Raw genomic sequence first — 24,453 nt, forward strand, 5'->3', positions numbered from 1 at the left:
AGGAGGCGCGATTGGCTGCCGGTGGCTGCCTCGCCCCCTGCCGACGTCGCCGCTCTGCACTCTGGGACTTGCAGTTCGGAGAGGGCCTCAGGACCTTGCCTGGGAGGAAGTGACGGGGGGGCACGGCCCCTTAGTCCCATTTATTTACTTGTTAAATATTTGTTTTCTATAGATGGTCACCACTAGAACATGAAATTACTGCGCAAGTAAGGTGTAAAGCGTACTGTAAAGTAATACGGTGCAAAACACACCTGATCCTGCACGGACACACAGCGCGCACCCCCATTTGGACACCCCAAGTGGACAGTCCCCACGCACGAGCCAGGGGCGGGGCGGTTTCGCCAGGCTCCGCCGGGCCCGCGGGCTGCCGGGTAGGTCACCGTGCCGCAGCCCGGCGGAGGGCACTCGAGATCCCGCCTCCCGCGGGCGCGCTTGACTATTGGTCGGGGTGGTGGCTAGGCGGCAGCGGATTGGCTGCCGATGAGGAGGGGGGTAGGGGGGGGAGGTGTCGGGAGCCGCGGTGGAAGAGGCGGGTGAGAGAGCGCGGCGGCCGGCGGGTAAGGCGAGGTGGGGGCGGCAGCGGCGGCCGTGGGGCCTCTTTTTCCCCTTGGGCAACCCCTCTCGTAGGGCCGCTGCCCGGCTGGAAGCGGGTACAGGCCCCTGAGGGCGGCCCGGCTGATGGCTGCTGTCCCCGGGCAGCGTGGCAGCGCCCAGGGCCGGGCTGGGGCAGGGCAGGTGCCAGGCGGGCGAGGGCCTTGCGAGGGGGCCGAGGAGAGGAGCGCAGCGGAGCAGCGTGGAAACGGCTCGGGGTGTTGGGGTGGAGGCTGTTCTTCCTGCAGGCGAGCTGACCGGAACTTGAAACGCTCTGACGGTGCTGCGGTGGGAGTGAGAGGTTGCGGGAAAGCATGCAGATAAAAAATAACCTGGAGAAGCTTCAGGGATGTTTTTTTAAGGATATTGAGGTAGCACATAGAGGGGGAAAACAGCCTACTCTTAAGGGATCTGGTCCTTATTTTCCTTTTCTGTAAACTTATGACGCTTCCTTTGTATACTTCTAGTGATGCTGCTGCTGTGCTCAGGTTCTTATGCAACTGTCATAAATAAGTAACTTGCTAGGTGCTTGTTTTTATTTTGTTTAACAAGGTGTTGAAATTCCAAGTACTGAGTGTGAGTAGAGTTTGAATGCTGGCATCAACCGTAGTGCATTGATCCCAGTCAAGCCAGACTTTATTCTTATTTACATGCTGTCCTCAAACAGTACTCCTCTGTAGTTCTTGTGAAGACAAGACTTACGAAGACTAAATGAAAAGGAAATAATTCTGTCTTCTGATACACACTGCTTTTTACCTACGTGATAGAGAAAAAAAGAAGAGAGATGAGTTTCCTGTGCATTGTCTCTAAAAGTTCCAGTTAACTGCCACTGAATCAAAATATTTTTTTTCACAAAGGTCCGTAGCTGGAATCCTCTCCCAGTGTGTAGGAACTCAACGTTGTTACAAAAGAGAGCTTTGAGAGGGGGTGGAATTGAAAATTTTAAGTGCTTTTTCAGACAAATATACCATTTTGTTGATAAAATTTGCATGCGCCTGTTTCTCAGAGATGTAGCAGAAGGACTGGCTTTCGCAGCAATGACTGGGGAGGTCTGTATGTCTGGCAGGAAAGTGTAGGTGTATGGTTATGTCTGTATAGTATAACACTGTATGGTTTAGAGATGTTGAAGGATTTCACCTCTGCATGGTGTCATATTGCAGCGTGTAGGTATAATCTCCACTGAGCAAAGGCTTTTGATTAAACTAGTGTTTAAACGTGGGGCTTCTTTGTTCTCTGTCCTTAGCTGGCAAGATACGGTAACATCAGTAAAATGTGATTAATATGGTTTTGCACTTTGAGGTGTATATAACTAGGCTATATTCTTAGGAAAGCTTTAACAACTTCTGTTGCTGGTATGTATTATTTTCAATTCTTGCTTTAGATTTCATGCTGATGTTAGCTTAGGTAGACCCTTGATTGTCTCTGTAGTATTCACTGACTTTTATCTCTCTTTGCGTATCTTTCCAAGCAGGTATTTCTGAAAGTGGTAGACACTTCATTATTTGAGACTTACAAGCCAAAAAACAGACCTCTGTATTTGGCTGTGTGATCTCTGCTAAATACTTACGTTACTTATAGCTGGTCTGTGTTGATCTGGGAGAGGTTCTGGTCCTTCATCAGAAGAGTCTTCCTGCCTGCTTGGCTTGCTGTTGCTGTGATATTTTTTTCTTGGCTTTATCTTTCTTTATAGCTTTTTTTTAATATGTTTCCATATGGATATAATTTTGTGAGATATGTTTGGGTCATATGTGTCAATCTTAAAGGCTGTGAAAATATGTGTGCCCTAGTTTCCTGATGAAATAAGGAGGAACCTGCACTTTTTGTGTGTGATTTTTGATGTGGTTGGTATTCCTTTGAAACCATGCTTCTCTGAAAATTTTGTACTTCTTTATGTTATACGTAGCCTTTCAACTTAGAGACTAGACCTTCCATTTTTCAGATATCATGCATTTATTTATTCTTTGTTAAAGCTGATCTGCAGCATAAAGCCCATTAAGTTATTCTCTTTTATTTTTGTGTGGATCTTACAAGAATGAGAGAGACTTCCTTCAGTAAGAAAAATCTGAATATCTTATTTCTTTTTAAGAGTGAGTACTCATAATTTGAAAGGGACTTGGACAAATACAACATTGGAAAATACATATAGAGAATTTCAATTTGAAAGCAGTTGTGTCTGATTTTTCTTTCTTTTCATCTTTCATGTGTAGGACTTACTAGAAAGTCTGGCAAAGGGCTCTATTTCATATTTACTGAGTGGTATGCCTTATGTGTAAAGCCTCCAGAGCCTTTATATTTATTTCATGAACAGTAATCTATAAGTGGTATTATCTCTCAGCTTTGTAGACTGATATTTGATATGACAGTATCGAATAAAACCTGCAAAAGTGAGGGCAAAAGAGAGTTCAAGGAGGCTGAAGTGAGAATCCCGGCACTCAGAGATGTAGATCTCCTCATTTCTGAACCATGGGATTTCTGCATGTTTCCGTATCAGAAAGAAAGTTCTTCAGCATTGCTAATTTCTGTGTAAGTAGAGTTTTATACATGAAGAACCCACAAAATTCTAACCCAGTGAAATGCAATTCTTTGTGTTTTAGTTTTCTAAACTCTTCTGGGAATCTTGCCTATCACTACTGCTTGTCGTTGTGATAGTTTTGCTTAAGCACAGCAGAACAACCATGTTTTATAGCAGTGTTACTATCACTCAGAGCATTTTATTGCAGTAATTTGGTTGGGGAAGTTTTAGGGGAATTAAACTACTATAACTTTTAGTTTAACTAGCATAAAGAAGATAGAGGACAAATAAAGCAAACATCAGTGTTTTAAAAGAGGTATTATTCTAGTTTACTAAAAGCAATAAACGTTTAATTCCTACTTCTGAAATTGGCATGTATACAGAGCATGAGAGAAAAAATTCCTGATATTTTCATTCTTGCTGTCCAGCATTTTCATTTGAGCCCTTTCTGTTCTTGGCACATAAAATAATTGTGAAATAACTGAGATTTATGAAGAAAGGTATAGTCCAATATAGTCTGGAAGAAATGAGTGTCAAAGTTTGTCTGGGGATAATTCTGGAAGAAGAATAGATCTCATAAAAATATCAAGCTGATATACTTAGAAACGTTTTCCTTTTAGATCTCCTTTTAGATAACAAATTAGCTGGAGGCTATTAAAACATGGTGGTTTTCCTTAATGCTGGGAACTAAGGGAACTAGTTGGTACTCTGCAGTCTTACGGATTGACTTCAGTCACTTTCTTCTACAAAAGTAGGTACCAGGTCATTGAGAAGAGCAAGGAGCTGATGACCCCAGTCTTAGGTAGTTTTAAGTATTTAGGCTACAGAAGAAACAATGATTTATAATGTGAACTATAAATAATCATTGTACTGAAATAGTTGTTTTGTTGAATGGATGTTCTTTTGTGTTCAGTCATGAAAGTCTTGGAACCTGGAATTATAAAGCTCACCTAAAGGTTTTAGGGCAGAATAAGTATTTTGGACTATTCCCAAAGCTTTGTGTCGTCATGCTCCTTCTTTTGTTCCGGGGTCTGTTGGAGCTTATTGAACAAGCTTCTAAAAGTAATCACTAATACTTCAGAAATTGCTTTGGCTAATTTCTGAGCTGTTCAAGGTGCATTTCATTAGAAACTGTTATCTAATTCTAACATCTGTCTCTGTCTTTTCTACTATTTTCATATGAAAACATGGAATATAATGACTATATCACTCATTTCTTTCTTTCCTCTGCTGTTGCATCGTGGCTCTCTCATCTCCTGCTTACTCCTAATACAAGTGTAGGATTTTTTTTCAGTGCCTGTAAGCTGGAACCCATTTTGTACCTTACCCTTTTTTTTTTACTTCCTACTTAATATTTATACTATTCTGTAATCCTAATATGCTACTTATTTCCTGTGTCTGCTTTTGTGCCTCTTGCTGGTTATTTTCTTGGTTCTTGTGTCATTCCTTTACTTCTTCGCCTCTCAGTTTCTTAGGTTTGTGGAAACTTTCTAGACCTGCTCTGATTTCCTCAGAGGAAGTTCTAACACTCTCTTTTCACTTCTGTACAAGTTGTCTCTTACTAAAGACTCAGTCCTCTCAGTTGATCAGAAACAAAATAATACCTTTTCTTCACTTCCTGGAACAAAACATGACTCTGACTACATATGAGGATTTTCAAACTAATGACCTCGCTATCTGTTGAAAGAGCAACGTGTCAGAATACAGTAATCCCTTTATAGTCCTGTAACTTGCCTTTACCAGACAGCCCTGTCCTTGCAATTGCTCAGCAATACAATCTCTACCTTTTTTTCCCTCTTTTTGACATGACTTTCGTTTTTCTTCTCTTTGATTTTCACACTACGTGTTCAACAAGTCTGAACTTTGGAATAAGGCAGAGTGCGTCACGTGCATCACACTTTTGGAACAGGTTTCCCCTTTTAAAAGAGCATTCCTTTTATGTCTCTTTTATGTCACTGCATGTCTACTGTGCCAGATATGATGCCAAATCTAACATGGGGCATGTAGAAAGTCTTATATTCTTCCTGTTTTAAAAGTACAGCAGGTGCAATGTGATCAAAGATCCATACAGTCCGATAGCTTGTCTAAGGAAAGAGCAACAGATGCCTCAAGGAAGAATAGATCAAGTAGATGGTAACGGACTTTTCCAGCTTTCCATAAATAAGTCCATGAGTTACTTATTATGTACAACTGTAGTTTATATTCATGGCTGTTTGGTAGGTAGCCCATTATTCTTCCCTATTGTTTTTCTTCTTATAGCAATTATAGTTTCCAGTCTAATCTCATGGTAGTTGGTTCGCTTTTTTTTTAGGTAACTTTTTTTTTTAATGTTACGTGTTCATTAGTCCACCTTTAGCTGATAGATGGGCAGTTTATTCAGAAACAAAATTAAATCCTCTTAGGAACTGTCTTTTACTTTCTAAAAAAAGATAACTGTAGAGTTGCACTGTTCCTGCCAAGTTTCCACAAGAAGCAGGTTATTACTAAGGAACTGTAAACTGTTGAAAAAAAACATTTGTAATGGAAACAGTGATGGTTTAACTGTAACGCCTGTGCGCACTTTCAAACAGCATAGCTCTTCTGTCTCCTGACTTTCAAACTCCTCAAGTAGCAGTTCCTTGCTGTTCCGTTGCTCTAGTCATCACTGTGTATACATAGCGGCTTCAGCCACACTGTTGTTCGTACTGCAAACATGTTCAGAGTTGAACAGCGTGTTGTTTCTAGCCTCATACACAAAATGTAGATAAACCTAAATCTATGGCTTCCTTTTTTTTTTTTTTTTTTTTTTTCCTGGTATACACTTCTCAGTAGCATCCAAGTAATAACTGGTGTAGAACAGTTAAAGAAAAGCTACACTATTTTCACTAGAGGAGCAACGAAAACATCTTGATTTAAGTGAATAGTAGTACATATAAATAGACACAACTTGAAATCTGTCCAACTTTATAAATGGCTTGAATATTTTCAGGTCCCACATCTACGCTATTTCCTGTCATTTTCTTGCATGAGTCATTTTTCCATGTTTCCTTTCTCTCCTCAGTTGTGGGAAAAAGGAGGAAACCACAAAGCTGTAAGAGCATGTGAATGAAGAGAAGTGATCAGCTTGCTATAGTTTGTTCCTGCATGGACATGAGGTTTAGATAGGAGTATGGCACATTACTCTTAGTGCTCATCCCCAGCTGCAGGCATTCCATGGTGTTCGGTGCTCACTTGGAGCTGTTGGACACCATCATCTGTCCAAGCTCAAGTGAGCTATCGTTTCCCCGGCTTTTTAGTCATTAACTTTGCAACAGCTTTGATTTCTTAAAATTGATGCTACTAAAAATCTTTGTCATCTGTATTAAGTAAATGCGTTCTGAATGCCTGTACTTTGCAGTACTAGGAGTTGTTTTCACCTAACACGTCTTGTTTTCGGTAACTGTTTCTAAAGCTTGTTTTTTTTAGGAATACGTGGAGGAGTTAACTTCTGTATATGTTCCACAATATGCATTGAAAATTCTTATCTTTCTCGTTTCAGAAATACTATGGAACCTCTGCAGCCCTGTGTGCTTGGAAGGCTTAAATCCAAGTTTGGAAAGGCTTTTTCCATTCCAAATGATTTGCTGGCTTAAGCGCTTAATTAGAATGGCTTTTGAACAAGTGGGATTGAACATGGACTCAGTAAGTGTTTTGAAGGTGCTTTGTTTTCAGAAAATCGGGTCTAGAAAGCACTTCATACGTGTTAGTTTGTGCTTACCTGTTCCAGCAGAACACATCAAGTATACTCAATGCTTTTATGATTCTGCATTGCTGAAAAAAGTGCGAAGTTTACTACTTAGACACCGAAGCGTTGAGTAAATATGTGTTAAAAATATCATGCAGTTCCTTCTGGCTCTGATAACAAACTGTTTACATTGTAAACACTGCTTTTCATGGTGGACTTCTATGTGTGTTTTGAAACTGAAGGAAAATTTTCAACTGATTGTTAACAGTGATACTGATTCTTAAATAAACTTATTTCTTTGCTCTTACCTTGGAGATATGAAAAGCCCCATGAAACTGAGATGGTGATAGTTGTGTTGCTATATTTATCTCTTCTGAAAGTGTTACGCTACATGAGAGCAACATGGTGCTGTTCTTTACTGGGAAAACAGGAATGTTCCTCTTCTCTTGGAGGAAAGTGTGTAGAGAGTTTTCTTTGAATGCTTAGCAGAAAGAGAGAGATCGATCTGCTACACATCAACTGCTTTGTCACTGGGCCCTTTAGGAGGTTATTTTGAGTAGAAATATTGACCTCAGGGCAGCAATCCCTGTGCATTGTCAAAATATTTTAGTGTTTTAACAGTGGGGAAATCCTTAACAGCTATGTGCATTACTTAAAAGGGCAGTTCTTACTCTGAATTATTGTGGTAGAACCTTTTTTCAATCTTGGGAATTTATGGAGAGCAAAATCTTTTACACATTGTAAATCAAAATTACCAATAACAGTCTGTATTTTAGGATGTTATTTGAACTTGGATCTGAGATTTTGTGCAGTGTAACTTTGAAAATATAAGAATATGCTGGACTGCCATGTTCGTTGCTGTAGTCATTGTCAGCAGGAGGGGGGAAACAAGTTTTTAATGTTTCCTCCTGTTCTCTACTTGTATCAAGCTTGTGATAATGCAGTTACATTTCCAAATGTTAGCTTTTCTGGACAACAGCAACACACTGATGCAATAAGTGGGTATGACTAAGTAATATTTTGCAGACTTGCTCTGCCAGTGCTTCAAGTCAACAAGAAGTTGTATGAACTTGGGTAGAGCTTATTAGCTCAGCTGAGCAGTGTGATGACTTTATTTGCATACCTTGTGGCACAGCTTGTGTGCAGTCTTTTGAAAATATTGTCCAGACATATCTTGAATTACCAAAACTGAGTCACTAAACGTTTTGATGCACCAAACCTCTGTTGTTGAACAGCCCAAGGGCATTTGGGCACCAAATATTTTTGAGGATCTGGATGCTAGTCGACATCTTGGCTGTGGTCTGAGCAATCTCTAAACAAGTTTTGCCACTTGTTTAAAATGCACTGCACTTATGTTGGTAATACAGCATATAGTCTAGGCTCTTTTCCTGTTGTGGAAGTACTTCTGTAATTAATTAAGCCTTCCCTTGACTAGTATATTTTTTTCAGTGCAATGTCACTTTGAAGCTATCACAGACACTTCTGCTGCTAACGTCAGAATCCATTGTGAATAGTGAGGCTGTGTTACTGTGGTACTGTATGCCAGTGACTTTTTCTTGAAGGCTCCTGATCCTACCTGCTCTTTGCTCAGATGTGTAGACAAACAGTGATGTGACAGTCACAAATGTGAGGTCTTTGTGGCATCCAAAATGCAGAATCAGTACAGTACTCTGCATTGAAAAAAATTCTGTTCAAACTTAGCAGCATATTAAGCAAGAGAATGGGTGTTTCACAGAAGGGAAAATAATTGCTGTGAGTGGGTTAATGGCAAAGTTGGGGCTCTGATGGGAGGACCTAGCATAGCTTATCTGCAGTGCACATTTATTTTGTGAAAACTTATGCGTTCCAATAAAGCCAGAGGAAGAAAAATTACTTATTCAAAAAGAAGAAAAATGTTTGTGTGACATTTCTGAGATCATATAATCTGGGGATAAGTACCACGGAGCATAAATTTTCTTTTTAACAGAACCTAAGAGTAGTGATCTTTGCTTAGTGTATCAAAATGTTATTCAGCTGTGTGTTGTGAAATTCCCACAGCTGCACAATGCTAATCACACATGCAATATTGCCCTGCTAGATGAGAGTTATTTCAGTATTAGTAGCCTGGATTTCATCTAAGATTTCTTTATTGGGCAGCCTTGTAACAAGTTTTTGAGTTTGCTTGATGCTATGAGCCTTTAAAAACTAAGGTTTGAGTAGTAAATTCATATTTACAGCCATATCCACTCAGTGGATAAGGGACTGGCTGGATGGCCGCACTCAAAGAATTGCGGTCAACAGCTCAATGGCCAAATGGAGACTAGTGACAAGTGGCATTCCTCACGGGTCAGTATTGGGACCAGCCCTGTTGGTGACATGGACAGTGGGATAGGGAGCACCCTCAGCAAGTTCACGGATGACACCAAGCTGTGTGGTGCAGTTGACACGCTGGAGGGGAGGGATGCCATCCAGAGGGACCTGGACAGGCTGGAGAGGTGGGCCCGTGCAAACCTCATGAAGTTCAGCCAGGCCAAGTGCAAGGTCCTGCACATGGGCTGGGGCAGTCCCAGGAACAAATAAAGGCTGAGTGGAGAATGAATCAAGAGCAGCCCTGAGGAGAAGGACTTGGGAGTGCTGGTGGATGAGAAGCTCAACATGAGCAGGCAATGTGCCCTTGCGGCTGAGAAAGCCAACCGCATCCTGGGCCGCATCAAAAGAAGCGTGGCCAGCAGGTTGAGGAAGGTGATTCTTCCTCTCTGCTCTGCTCTGGTGAGACCTCACTTGGAGTAGTGCGTCCAGCTCTGGAGCCCCCAACATAAGAAGGACTGTGCTCTGAACAACCTGATCTGGTTGGAGATGTCCCTGCTCCTTGCAGGGGGGTTGGACTAGATTGACCTTTGAAGGCCCCTTCCAACCCAAACTATTCTATGGTTCTAGAAGTAAACACAGACCAATTTTTTTACGTTACTGTACAGTGTTCTGACTGTTTTCTAACAACGTACTCTGTGTTAGAGTCTTTCCGTTATTCTTTTTATTCTTTGCATTATTCTTGTTGTCTTTCCCTGTGTTGAAATCTTTCCTATTCCTCTCTGGTGGTTTTGTGGTTTTTTTTTTTTTCGTTTGTTTTTTTTTTTTCCCTTCTATTCTGGCTCATTAACAGCTGACTTCTTTTTCCTTCCTTTCTAGGTGCTTTGGTCAAGCAAGCCTTACGGTTCATCTCGAAGTATTGTAAGAAAAATTGGTACTAACCTCTCTCTTATACAGTGTCCAAGAGTTCAATTTCAGGTACGTGTTCTTAGTGGTTTAGAGTGTGTTTCACTGTACTAATAAAGGGATTTGCTCTTGCATCAAAAGATTTTTAAGCAAATACGCGGTTCATTTAAGTTAATAACTAGAGGGTTTGTAAAAGCAGAATGCGATAAACTAGACACATAGGAGAATCAGTTTACTTAGGTTCTTCCCACTTCCAGTTCAGGTTTTTCCCAAATGTGGATTCTTCAGCTTCTGTACTACCTAAAACCTGAATCTGTGTTGCTGTAACACACAAAATGAAACTTGAAACTTTTTTTTTTCCCCTAAGGGAATTGGAACTTCTAAAATAAGGCAATACAGTACCAAAAAGATGATATTGCAAAAAATATATATTCATAAAAGGGAAAAACATTTGGAACTTATTTCTATAAACAGTACTTATAAGCTAGGCGTAAGAGGCATGTAAAGATGAACTGTGTTACTTTAAAATATTTGGGATAATAAACAACTTTATCAGAAATTAAAAAAAAAACAAAACAACCAATCAAGGTAACAGGAGTACCTTGTTTGCTTTTGTTTTAAATAAAAGGCTGGCACTGTATAGGTGAAAGGGGAACATCTGTTCTATGCAGCTGACTTGTTTGCTTTTAACTTCAACTGCATAGAGTGGGAGGGTAAAGAGTGAGGGTAAAAGCTTAAGGAGGAGAAAACCCTTGCTTTTTGTAACAACTCAGGAACAGATGGGAAACTGGAAACTGTTACGCATAATCTCTTCAACTCTGTGTGTGCTGGGAATAGCGGGTGGGTATAGAATTTGAAAAATTTAGTGTTTAAACTCGAGCTGAGAGAGGAATGTTTCTTGGGCCAAGCAAGAGTGGGGAACATAAAGGTGAATGGTGGGAATCATCAGCCACACTAAGACAAGGTAATTTCCACACAGCTCAATCTTTCACTGTTTAAAGTAATATCTTTATCCTATACGAAATGTATGAACAATATTTAGACTTGAAATCACAGTAGCAAAATCAGATAGTTCAGATTACCATAGAAGCCTTTTTGGTGTGATAGTAAACGCTATGCTAACATTTTGCCTCTCTTAAATAGTTACATTGAGAAACTAGGAAGGCAACCATCTCCTACTACTAGTGCTTTGTGAAACTTAAAAAAGAAATTATATATATTGTGGGGATGGGAATTTGTGCAGGTGAGGAGGACAACAAGACGACATACTGAATTTAAACTTTCGTATGTGTAATTAATAGTAGTTATGCCAGCAATAAGGTTCTGTGTACCTCAGATTTGAAAGGAAGTGAAGTCTTTGCATAATGTGTCTGATTTTCTGTACTGTAAAGGCCATACAAGGGAAGATGATACTCCTTTGCAGATAATTAGCCAAATACTGCCTTCTCTTAATATAATACATGAAAGAAGACATTTCTGGTTTATGTACTTGCTAAGTGCTGTAAGACACATCTGGGGAATCTGTTTCTTTTAGTGTTGAAGCAAAAATATGTATATGTCGTAATGTGAATTGTGTTAGAATAAATAAAATATTTGCCTTTTTTTCCTCATACAGAGACATTCAGTCCACTTTGCTTAGATTTTATGCACACTAAGTATAAGCATTCATCTTCTATTAGAAGAAGGGAAAGGATCCTAAAAATAGAAGTACAATTGTCAGAGTTGGTTGAACTAGAAGTATGAATTTCAGAATGTGAGCCTTGAAAGGCGTTAAAATGTATATGGTTTTTTCAGGCTTTAAACTATTTTAATATATAAACTGTTGAACATGTAAAAGTGTGATGCTAACATCTGTTTTTTATGTCTTTATCTCAGCATTAAGATTCTATAGTGAAGTTCAATACTGATCTTGATCGTTTTTATGCTATTGCAACTGATGCTTTCCTGTAGCTGTCTCTTCTTCTTTCTTTCTTGCCAGCTTTAGCTATATTATGAAAGGACCATGCACTGAACCTTGCTGTAAGTCACTTTACTTAAAAAACAAAGCAAACCTTACTTGCTTCATCTGAGGGTGCATGTATATCATCAGTGTTTTTAACTTCATCTAAGAGCAATGCTTTCACACTGGTCTTCGTTTTCCTTATGATAAGTGGACAAGAGATATTGAAAGAATATCTCTGTTACATTAATTCTTTCATCTCTTCTAGCATGCTTTTGTTCAGCTAGTCTGAAAAAAAAAAAAGAGTAGTAGCCTAGCAGTTTGAGTTTTGAAGTCTACTGGCTGTTGTAGTATCTGTTTGTATGGATCTTGCCATAGTCAACATTTAAATTGATTGCTAAATGCTGTTTATGTATTCAGTAGGCGGTGGCAGAGCTTGGCTTATATACTCTATATGGTATGAACAAATGAAAGTAGTTCATATAGCTCTTATGTATGTCATATCTTTTAGGTTTATCTGTAGTCTTTAAGAGAAAATAAAATTAAACTTGCCAATATAGCCTAGGTAGATTCAACCAGGCCTATATTACTGTCTCTCAGGATGGCATCTTTAAGCTACAGCATCTCTGTTCTAGTCCTGTGCTTTTCCTGTTTGTCTAATGGAGACCTGGTAACTCTGTAGAAGTCTCCTAAGGAATTGGTGTGCACATAGCAAACATCAGAATTTACTGAGATAATTTGAAAAATCATAGCAAGTTTGTCTTACTGGAAGAAGTATTTTTAAATGTTTAATATCTAATTGTGTTTGTAATTTTAAATTAGAGGTTTTTTCTGTCCTTAACTGTATAGAAATGGTTATTCTACTTTCCAGTTGTAGAGTAGACAAAAAGGTAGGGATCCTGCATGTATGGTCTGCAAAGTGGTGTTTCCGTAGTGTAGTGGTTATCACGTTCGCCTAACACGCGAAAGGTCCCTGGTTCGAAACCAGGCGGAAACACTGATGAGGTTGGCCCTTTTGGGGGTTGGATGAAAAGAAATGTGTATGTAGGGTAACAAGCAGATTCTCTTTACATATAAATACAAATTCATATAAATATGAATAAAAAGGTAAGAAGGAACTTATACCACAATGTAATAGAAGGCTTTCTACTAAATGTTGGATTAGAAGTTATTTATCTCACAGTGCAGGAAACGTGGCAGTGGTAAATGCATTCCTTGCTGTTGTTTTATAAAATTATTTTTGACGCAGGTACATGTAGTGCCTTTATTTAAATGGACTTTCAGTCTTTTCATAGTAATAGTTCCTCATGTGACCATTGCCATCAGGAAAATCTGTATCACCTGCAAGAAGTGGCTAATGTATTATGGATTTTTTTAAATTGCCATTAACATTAATACAGGTGCTGTGGTCATGAAAATTTCTTTTTATTTAAAAAAAAGAAAAAAGCCAAGGAAAGCTAAATAATGAAAATCCTAACATGCAATATAGTATTCTCTAGACTGTTTTAAAGAGAGGCAGACTGTGATGGTATTAGGCACAACTGTTAATGTGATAAACGTATTACCGTCTGTGTTGATGCTACCTGGAAAAAACCCTGTTGTTTCCAAATGATCTAATGGTGCCAGTACACACTCCTGGGAGCTGTGATGAAGGCTCACATACAAGTTACGAGAGTGTGAGGTGAAGATGACTAATCTTGATTTCCAAAGCTAATTGTAACAACTCCTGGGGAAAAAACAACCCCAACCCACAACTTCTTTCTTCCTGGGACTTGTATATCAAAGGCTACAACTAAAATACCTCTGGATTTTCTTCAGAAATGGTTTCACCTCATCCAGACAGCAGACCTACAGGTCTGTTACAAATTCAGGTTAATGCGAACATTCCATAGTTGCTGCTACATAATAGTTTCCTCTTCCAGAGTTGAGTTGCCTTGAAAACTGCCCTAGGTGCTAACAGACTGGATCAAGGCTGTATTCACAGACTGTTAAGTACTGCCACCGTCTCTGTCAGTATTACTAGCCATTTGGCCACTGTCAGCAGCAGGCAGTGCTTAAACAGCTGCAACGACTTGTGCAAATTTGGCACGTGGATTGTATGTACTACACGCAAAAGCAGTGGCGCAGTTAAGTAACTCAAGGAGACAGACTGAGCAGAAGACATTACTGAAAGATGTTTTAGAAGCTTTTATCTGCTAAGATACTGAGACCAGGCTGCTCAGTAGTCCAGTCACTGACTACACATGGCCTTGTCTAATCAGGGAAACAGCCAGTATTTCAAAGTAGATTTGAAACCATTTTGTATCTTTGTGGCTATGGAGCATGTATTGATGATCCAAACGATTTTTCAAATCTCTGTTCAGGTCAGTTAACTTAAGTCTAAGAAAGGTTCCAGTCTGTGGAGCTTTGCTCACGTTTGGCTTCAAACAGCTATAAAGCTAATGGCAGAACCATGCTGGAAAATGGTCACTTTGTCATGTTGTAAATAAGATTGTTAGTAAATATTGTATTCTGTTATGATTGCATCCCACCTCTCACTCAAGGTCTTTGTGACTACTGAGCTGGTAGGAATGGCTTTCCCCTCCTCCCCACCCCTGTGTAATGTAAACACATTAATTCTTGTACAGAAATTCTGGAAGTTGTAGGGGAAAGGAAACAAAACGTAACAGCCTTAATGTGTTTTTAACTATGAGTTATTATCATATTTAACTATTATAATTTTATCATTAATATAATGTTTTAAAACATATTATTTGATATGTTTGATATAGCAAACTACTTGGGAATGTTGATATTTGTTTGTCTTTAAGGTAACAATTTGCATTGGATTTTTATTGTTCAGTAGTGTCGTGTGGTGGTATATGTAGTTAGCTGTGAACCTTAAAAACAAAAATAGTTTCTGTAAAGTCTTCAGCAGACTAGATGATTGAATAGTTTGTTGAAGTCACTGAAATGGTTCTGGACAGAAATAAGTGTGCTAAGTCTACAGATGTGTTTTGTGCATGTATGTGTTCATAGTTACATGTAGCCTCACTAAAAGTACTGGGTAAAATAACTGTGACATGGTCTGAGAATAGTCACCCTAAAACCTTCAATCTTGTCTTTAAAATTTAGCTTACTTCTCATGCCACAGAAGGCAACCATCCTAGTCAACTTAGAGAAGATGCGGTGGCCTCCTTCGCAGATGTGGGTTGGGTTGCTCAAGAAGAAGGTGAAGTCTCTACAAGGCTCAGGTATGCTCCTCAAATCTTCTTTTTTGAACTTCTAAACTGAGAGGAAGAAACCTGACTTCTATCCTAGGAGAATCTACTGTGCATTGCAGTTAATGGAGAGCACTTGAATGCTGGGAGAAGAGCGAGGCAAGAGTGATAGAAAAGGCAGGGTCTAGAAAAAAAGTAGAGGTTAGACTAACAGGATTATGAATGAAAGACTGGTTTGAAAACATACAGGAGATTGACTGTACCACAGAACCACAGAAGACTGTGGTTTTTATGTACTTATTTATTGCAAAGAATTGCACATGACAGCTTCAAGCAACCTTTTCCCCTCAAAAATGTCTGCTGTGGTATGGCACAATAGCTTACACTGATTCTTCTTCAGTTCTCCTGAGATTTTCGTTAATATGGGCCAGTGTGCTGTACAGCTTCCTAATTAGCAGCAATGGACATTCTAACAATCCAATAATTGGCACGTTGTTTTCCACCTTTCTGGTTAAGGCTGTGCAGTCTGCTAAAGACAATTAAACAATTATGGTTTGTATTTCGTCTTCAATCTTCATAATAAAAACTGGCAGGGAAGCATGTGAGCACCTGTGTCCAGAATGATGGGATAGGTGCTGTTGTGTTGGACTACATAGCGCTGTAACTGCATGAAACAGGTTGGCTGAAGTGATGAAGTTCTCTATTCCAGCCTACTCAAATTGCTGCTCCAACCAGCCAGAAATAAAGGTACGGTTCTGCAGTGCAGAGGAAGTTTTTCTTCTAAACAAACTAACCTTCCAGAGAAAGGCACAGATTGTTGGCTTCAGAGATTACTGGAGGATACTGTTCTTAATTTGAAAGCACAAAATAGGTTAGTAATGACCTAGATGCCCTCCAACGTGACTTGCCAGATGAAGCTTTGCATAACAAACATTCTGGCACTGCCACATTAATTTCACAAACTCAGAGGGGAGTCACAGAAATCAACACTTGTTTGGGAAACACTATTTGTAAAGTGCATTTGATGCGAAGGAAATTAACTGCCCAATGCTGCTTTTGCTTGCACAGAAACATTTTGTTTAAGGATTTAACTGTAAAGCTGTTGTGTTTAATGGAGACAACAGGGAGAATAGATCTTTGTTGCTTCAAAGAACCCGTTACGAAAGATGTAGAACTTGTATATTTGCCAAGACGGCTGCACGTGAAGAGGTGAAGGGGGACAGATGGGTGTGGGATGGCACTAAAATAATCCTGCAGATATATAGTGACCTTAGGCAAACAGCTTATAATGGAGCATGGTAAGTTAATTACTTAGCAAATATGAGTATTTCAATGTGCACTGTTTATTACGTCTGTGCACGGTATTATGTTGTGGAGCTAGCATGCATTAGGTGTTTTCCTAGCATTTGGAGTTCTCTGTTTTGACAAGTTCACATAGGTGTTACTATTAAATATATATTCACTGTGTAATTCAGTAAACAGTCTTGCAGACGTTATTTTTTCTGCGAATGAAGTTCTATAGAGGAAGCGATTAAATGACAAATCATTTTTCCTCTACCCCTAGGTCAGAGCAGTGGTGACAATACAGGCATAACATTTTTCCACAGTGTTAGAGCCCAATCAAGACATTTGCTTAAAACACTGTTACTGCTCTGAGCTGAAAATACCCTTTGTTGTTCAGCTATTCTGCTCCAGAAGGCAGATTTTAAAGAGTGAAGTGATCACTGGCTCCTTCCACTGTACGTACGTAAGGAGAGCAGGGAGATGGCTGCTATAGGAAGCATCCCATTGTTTTCTCAGCTTTAGTTACTCTCTATTCCTATGTAGAAAACAACACCTAAATTTTAACATCCTTGATAATACTCAATTCTGCTTGATCAAATTTCTGCAAGTTGTGCTGATGTTTTCTGTCAGCGTTGTGGAAGACTTGTCAAATGTGTATCTAATCCTGAATGGAGGTGGTCAGAGCACAGGGCTTGTTCTAGCCTTAAATCTTGGCTCTTGCTTGAAGTCTAGCACAACTGCAGGTCTAAGATGATGTGCATCCAGAGTAGCTTAACCCGGGCATCCAGAGCAATGGGGCTTTTAAGCTGTATTAGTCTGGAGCCATTCTACACATTTTGAAAAGTCTTATCACTGGCCACTGTTGTTACTCTCATGTTCGAGTAAAAAAATAGAATCCTGACCTGCCTGAGAAGTTTTGGTATTGAAGTTAAGGAGGACTGAGGAATTAAGTATGTGGTCATATTTTGCAGTTATGATGTTTATGATAATCTGTTATCATTAATCCTTATTGATTTTACTTGAGACAAACTATTTAAAAACATCGGTGGTGTGAGTGAATATAACCTTTTGTAAGTGCTTATTTGATTGCAGATGCTCAGTAATGCCTCAGCGTTTAACACAGCTTGAGCTTTGGTGGGTAATAAAGAAAGGCAGGAGTTGCATTTTGCTGCTCTTTTGAGGAAGAAGAAGGAAACTTACAGACTCTCTAAAACTGTATGAAGTGTTCTTGTCTATAGTTTTATTTATTGTGTTAGAAAACTAGATATAAGACCCTTTCCCATTTACTGACAAGCAGCCTCTGCACCACTATACTGTTTCACATACTGCGGGACTAAGAAACTCTTCCTTCTTCTTCCAAAGAATCAACTACAAGAGATGTTGCAGCCTATGGCGAAAAAAATTGTAGCACTTGGGGGGGGGAGGGAGGGAAGACAAACAGATCTGAATTCCAACAAAAATAAAATAGGTATGAGGTAGAGAAATAGACTGGTGGTGAGAGAGAATGTATTCCTTTTTTCTCCTGAAATCAATGATTCCACAAAAAGCTGGCTAGGGAAAGAGAGGAAATACAGCTCATGATGCAAACAGAAAGGATGTGAAGCTCTTGTTTACTTTAAGCTATATAATGTCTTGGTGGAAGTGATTTGTGTAAAAGCCAGTTTTAAATTCAGGCCCTCAACTTATATTCCTGGTTTGTATGTAACGGTGCTTTAGTTTTTATCTATAACAAAGCCTTTTTTAAAAGGAATCTTGTGATATTTTTGTTACAGGTCAGAATTTTGGTCAAAACCAGCCCAGCCTGTTTCAGTTGAACTACATCATTCCAGAAAGTCCCCATGCAGACAGATGTCCTTAGAAAACCCGTTGGAAGAACCACCAGCGTCGAGGAGCATGGTGACCGCGAACGAGGAAGCTCTGCAGAAGATCAGTGCTCTAGAAAATGAACTAGCCAATTTAAGAGCACAAATAGCCAAAATTGTAATCTTGCAAGAACAACAGAACCTGATAGCAGGTATTAAATTTGTTGTACTCTTAGCACAAATTAGTCAATGAATTTGTCTGTTTTATAATTAATAATGTGCTAATTCATTTTTGTGAGATACTGCAATACTGAACGCTTCTCCATATTGTTTTTGTTAGTTTTGTAGACAGACGTAGCATACTAACCAAGGGATACAGAATAGGTCTGAAAGACAAGCGACTTGCCAGATTTTCTGTATTTTCTAGTATTTCAAAAGTCTCCAAGTTTGTGTGAAAGCCTGCCAGAATTCTGAATCTGTTGGATGAGTAAGGAAGTATTAAACAGCTTTCGGAGCAAAGCTTATGATAAACATGATGGCTTAAACCAAACTGAAAAAGTGTAGCTTGATTACTAATAGTTAAGTCTTCCCATCCAGTAATGAAATAGACTCTCTGATACAATGAAGTAATCATACAAGATGTTAATTACACTTTTGGAATATGCAATATACATCTCAAGTTTATGAAATAAATAACAGGAAAGTAGATTGGTTACTGGCGTAATCTCTGGAATCAGACACATTGTCCAGATGGAACCATAAGTGGTGCACTATTTCTAGTAGTCAACAGAGTAATTCTTCTTTTCCCAAGTTTCTTTCTCCTTCCCTCACTTCTGCCTTCCAGTTCTCTGTCTACCATCTCCAAAGATTAGTGGGAGATGGCTCCTGTCAACAGGAGATCACAGCCAATTTGTTTTCACTCTTTCCTGAGGTCAGTTAGCAAATACAGTTTTGCCTGTGTTTATGTATAAAATCAGAATATGATTCTTCAGATGCTCTTGTTTAGTTTGTCTGCAAACTGACAACAGTTACTTTGTTTTTCCTTAACTCTTCATATTTAAAACTGTGAAATAGTTTTAAGGATCACATGGTTTCACTCTGGAATTGTAATTACTGTGAGGTTTTGTGAAATAACTCATAACTTACTTTTCATCATTTTTCCTTTACCTTTATTTATTAGGAAAATTAAATTTTTATTTGATTTTTATCATCTTTACCTCCCTCTTCTGGTAGAATATGGTAATGACACTGTGTATGCCTACATGTACATGAGTGGACTCCTCTGTGTTACCTATACACATAGCTTTACACACTGTATACTCCAAGCCTCAAAATTCTGGTTTGATGTGATTTTGCTAATTTCTTTGAAGGTGCATTTGAGCAGAGGTTTCTTTATTTATTTGACAATTTATTACTGGTGTTATAACATCAATTTTTACCTAAAGAGTACACGGAACTTGAAATCAAGGTTATTGTGAGAATCTCTGTCTTCAGACAGATGACCAGCTGGCCTAAAAACCCTTAAACCCAGGGAGTTGGAATAAGCTTAAATTTAAATATTGCAAATTCAAAAATGCTTCTCACTCTTTAAGGACTTTTATGTGGCTTTTAGTTGAATCCACTTAGGTGGTTTAGGGATGAAGAAGTTTTGTGATAATGCCAAGAAGGTAGAGGGGAGGCAAGTGAAGCTATTGAAGTCATATTTTCACATCTCATTTGTGAGATAGGAGATTTACGAGTAAACTGACATGGAATGCATGTTTTTATTTGTAGTTGGGTCAAGTCCAGTTGCTTCAGCTGCTGTCCCTGCTGCACCTCCACCACCGCCACCCCCTCCTCCACCACCACTCCCTCTCCCAGGTCTACAACAGAGTATGTCTGCAATTGAGCTCATTAAAGAAAGGAAAAATAAAAAAACGAACTCTGGGCAGAATCTGGCAGAAAATGGTCCAAAGAAGCCTGAAATGCCAAACATGCTAGAAATCCTCAAAGACATGAACAGCGTGAAACTACGCTCAGTTAAAAGGTAATAAATATAAATAAATATCAGTGTCTTAACATTCGCAGTAATGATTTGGTTTTGTGACTCATAACAACTTCAAGGTGAGAGAGATGCTGACATAGCATCTGGCAAAGAGAATGCAAAAGCATTCACAACTTCTAAAGCTTTGGTTTGGACTACGTTAATGCTTCTCACTTTCTTCTCTAGGTCATCAGAAGATACAAAATCTAAAGTGGCTGACCCGACAGATCCTGCAGCATTAATAGCAGAAGCGCTCAAAAAGAAATTTGCTTATCGATACCAAAATGATAACCAAAGAGAAACAGAAAGAGTGATTCCAAAGACTGAAACAAAGACAAAGACTGAAGTAGTGCTGGTAAGTATTTCTGAACACATGCTTGGATGAAATTATATTTGTCATGAAAGCCAACGTGTCTTTTTAACAAATGTGCAAATACCTACAAGTTAGCATCCCTGTCCACAAAGCCCTATGAAGTACTGCTGATATGCCAGGATTTGTGGCCATCATACGTTTTTAGTATCAAGTCTTAAGACCGTGTACTTTTTTGGCCGTAGGTTTAAAAAGCCCTGTTCTACTTATCTTATTTTTTAAACAAACATCTTTTCTGTTGCTATGAGCATGTGATATTCTGAAATCTCAATTCCTAAGGGCTCATACCAGAAACAAATCTGAACTCAGTTTGCCTGCTATGACCAACCTTTAACCATTCAGATGTGACATTCTGAAGTGAGACCCTGGAACATGTCAGCTATTCCTAGGAATGCAGAAAGCAAATTGTTCAGAATGCCCGCTGGGCCTTGGTATAAGGAGTTTCTTCTAGTAACCAGAAACGCTGAGTAACTAAAAGCAGTTTCTTTATAGTCTGAGAATGTTAAAATGAAATATTAAAAATTCACATCATAGTACAAGTTAATGGCTTCTAGTTTATTTCAGGTTGATTTGAAATTGAAGTTAAGGGTTTTTAAGCAGTGAATGTTCAAGATGCAAGTTTCTAGCAATAAACACTTACTTAAAAAACAAGTTAGTGTAGATCAGTTTTGTTAGTAAGCAGTCTTGAAGCTTTGTGCTATAGAACCAGAGAGGGAGTAAAGAGTTATTTTTCCCTTTGTGCATTTGGAAAAATGCAGATAAAACTCCAAAAGCTGGCTGCACTCTGAATTAAGTTCTGAGGAAAATAATATTCCCAAGCCACAAGTGTAAGTATTTCTGAGTACTTAGCTTATTAATTTTGACTTACTTGCCTTCAGCTTTAGGCCGTTAAGGTATACTCCTGTAACATTCAAGCTGTTCTTCAGAACTAAAAAGCTAGATATTCCCCAAGAATCAGTCACTTTTTTCCCAGCATCTCTAGGGCTTTAAGGAAAAGAACATGAGTTGGCAAGGTTTTATTAACGCATGGGTTTTTCATGACTTCCCAGTTTTGAAAATTACAGTCCATCTTTTGAGATTAAGGATCATAAAGTCCTCAAAAGCTAAGAAAATTGAAGGTTTTAATTGGTTAAATAATACAATGTTAAGCCACAATGAGCTGATGGACATCTGTCATCAGTTACTTAACTGTATCTAACTTCTTTGCTAGATCAGTCCTTGTACAATACAGTTTTTAAAAGGACTTGCCCAAAAATACAGGAGTAAGAACAGAAATACCGTTAAACTCCTGCCGGAGAAAATGGTTGTCAGCTTCTAAGGAGAACTGCATCTATCTTCTTGTTTTGAGTGGTAGAGTGAACTCCCTGCAGTCAGAGTTGCTCCAGCAGGCAGACAGCTGCCTCATCCGAGTGATTTCAGCTGATGGCTGACACAGGTTTCCCTTTACTTTGCTGCTACAAGGTGGGTGAAATCCACATGCGGAGCAGCAGGTTGATAAAGGAAATTGTCTCTGCCCAAGTTCTAGTTTACTTACAACTTACACGGATAAAGTTTCTGCTGAAAGCAGTCTGAACGTGTTTCTGGTTTCCTTCTCAGTTTGGACCGCACATGCTGAAGTCTACAGGAAAAATGAAGACTTTAATTGAAAAATCTTAATGTATTAAAATCACTACATTAAAGACTGTTAAGCTGTTATGTCTGAAATCTTTTATGTTGTAAATAGCACTAGTGCTGAGTGGTCTCTTACAACACAGGAAAAACCTAACATGAAAAGTAGAATTGAGGCACTAAACATGTCTGTATGCAATTTGTCAAGGGAAATAAATTTGACCATCATACTCAGGTATTAATTTTGTATTCAAACTTGGCTTTCTACTCAGACTTATGTGGTGGTTTTAGTTTATTAACACTAAGTTATATGTACAACATTCTTTGTGTGTAACTGACCACCTTAAAAAATTGTGTACATGTTAATAATGATAGCGATACACCCTTAAGTTAATATCAGTTATTTGAGCTCTAACTTGCACTACAGTGTTTAGTTTGATACTGAAATTTCATGTCAGAGTCTTTCTTTTAAACTTAATTTTAGCAAATTTTTAGCCCAAAGAAAGTCTGAATGCTTTCCACTTCCTGCTTGAAAGAAAGTGAAGAAACTTACATCTGCTGCAGAGTTCACCTGGTCAGTGTGAGACATTTTAAGTAGTAGCACATTTTTGGTTAGGGTTTTCGGGGTGGTTTTTTTTTTCCTGTGGTTTTGTTCAGGCTTCAAATGAGCTTACAAGGGTAAGAGAGCAAAACCTCTTTGTATCATCCCGTGGCCAACATAAAGAGCATGTGACAAGTGAGTAAATCATGCTGTGGGAGCCACTGTGAATAGGTAGTCCAGTGAATTTGAAATAACCAGTAGACAGCAGCAGAGTAAAATAATGTCAGAGTATGTGTTAACTAGCATAGAAGTGGTGTAGATAAGGAAAAAATGTACAAAGTACTGTGGGGTGCAAGTTGCCAAAAGTATATTGCTGATCTCAGCTGTGCTAAGAGATGCTCATGGACACCTTTTTATCCCCAGCTGTCTTGGGTCCCTGGACAGGTTTCTAGCAGTTGAGGACAGCAAAAGCCCTCATGGTCCTGTTTGCAGGGAAGAGATGGTAGGAGCTGTTGCACATAACCTGGTTTCAAGCGCATCTGGGGTCATCCCATAGCAGCTATTTGCTGCCAGACCTGTAGAGAGTTAATTCCTTAAGCAACCCCCTAAGCTCATGTCTCCAGCCACAGATGCAGAAAGGGCTCAAGCTAAAAATAAAATTCAGGTTGAAAAAAAAACTAAAACACTCTTTAGGAACCAGAGAGCTACAACTTAGCTACACACTGGCTGCTGGAACAAGTGCAAGTGCCTCTTAGAGCTTCTGTTTTCTAGGAAAAGAAAAAAAAAAAAGCAGCACTTCTTAAATAAAGACAGGCAAATGGCTCTGACTGTGTTACTAAAGATGACTGAAGCTTTGCTGCTTATAACTGGAATGTAGGCTGTAGGACCGAGGAGGAGGCTTCGTGGTGTGAAACTTGAAATGGTGTTAATATGTACACAGTGTCATTTCCACAACGCTCTGCCATCAGTCTTACTGACAGGCCATTAAAAACCTTTGTGTTCTTTTAAATGCCTTTAAAACACCTTTTTGAAAGTTAAATTTGTTTTCGAGTTTTGTATTTAATGCTCTATTGCCACTATATAAAATTAAAAGCAGTTAAAATAAATACTGTGTGTGTGATTTGTGGTACTCTACAAACGACAGCAGCCACAATATAGTTGACATTCTATTACAGGCACTATAGATAAATGTAGTGATTTCAGGACTGGACTACTTACCTTGCTGTGCAGCAGGAATAACAGTGGAGTTAGTCACAGAACAGCACAGCACTGTTTGTTAGTTGTTACACTCAGATTTAAAAAAAAAAAAACAACCAAAAAAAACCAACAAAAAAAAAAACCACACGACCACAAACACAAACTAGTGAGAAGTTTATGCCTCACCACAAACGTAACAGGAAGGTGCTTGTTTAACAGCCTGTCCATCCTCTGGTACGCTGGGTTCTCCCAACAGTCCCCAGCTGTGGCACAGAAAACCTCTGCTGAAGTCCTCTTTTTTTCCCCCAAGACAAACAAAGCCTCTGCTGAAAGTCTTTCAGTTTACTTGATTTGAACTCTGACATTTGCAATAATTACATAACTGGATTGAGTTACATTAACTGTAAAATTCAGGACCTCACTTGACCTATTAAACTAGGCTAAAACAGGAGGGGGAGGGGACACCACACTAAACCATTTACAGTTTGAAC

General features: G+C 39.0%; 1 protein-coding gene and 1 non-coding gene across 5 annotated transcripts; both read left to right on the forward strand.

Annotated features, from left to right (window-relative positions):
- The first annotated feature begins 524 nt into the window (after positions 1-524).
- Positions 525-23,871, forward strand: MTFR1 (mitochondrial fission regulator 1). 4 transcript variants are annotated; one of them, XM_086740878.1, is made up of 8 exons: positions 525-557; positions 6,621-6,763; positions 9,972-10,070; positions 15,052-15,170; positions 18,194-18,435; positions 19,997-20,249; positions 20,433-20,601; positions 22,213-23,871. In XM_086740878.1, the coding sequence occupies exons 2-8, from the start codon at positions 6,698-6,700 to the stop codon at positions 22,270-22,272; spliced, it is 1,008 nt and encodes a 335-aa protein (XP_086597004.1). In that variant the 5' UTR covers positions 525-557; positions 6,621-6,697; the 3' UTR covers positions 22,273-23,871. The 4 variants fall into 4 exon arrangements, with proteins under 4 accessions (XP_086597004.1, XP_086597007.1, XP_086597006.1 ...); XM_086740881.1 differs by having other exon boundaries at positions 20,433-20,595; XM_086740880.1 differs by lacking the exon at positions 525-557 and adding an exon at positions 944-962.
- Positions 12,862-12,934, forward strand: TRNAV-AAC (transfer RNA valine (anticodon AAC)). Its single transcript has one exon. It is a non-coding gene; the product is annotated as a tRNA-Val (tRNA).
- Positions 23,872-24,453: the final 582 nt, after the last annotated feature.

This window comes from Chlamydotis macqueenii, chromosome 2, assembly GCF_036417535.1.
Source record: "Chlamydotis macqueenii isolate bChlMac1 chromosome 2, bChlMac1.mat, whole genome shotgun sequence".
NCBI classification, from domain to species: Eukaryota; Metazoa; Chordata; class Aves; order Otidiformes; family Otididae; genus Chlamydotis; species Chlamydotis macqueenii.

What these genes read in the sequence shown, in the direction of transcription:
- MTFR1 (XM_086740878.1), top strand. Translation starts at nt 6,698, where the DNA reads ATGATTTGCTGGCTTAAGCGCTTAATTAGAATGGCTTTTGAACAAGTG. An exon ending in TGGGATTGAACATGGACTCA is followed by an intron (nt 6,764 to 9,971) that starts GTAAGTGTTTTG and finishes CTTCCTTTCTAG; the next exon opens with GTGCTTTGGTCAAGCAAGCC. An exon ending in ACAACAGAACCTGATAGCAG is followed by an intron (nt 18,436 to 19,996) that starts GTATTAAATTTG and finishes TTTTATTTGTAG; the next exon opens with TTGGGTCAAGTCCAGTTGCT.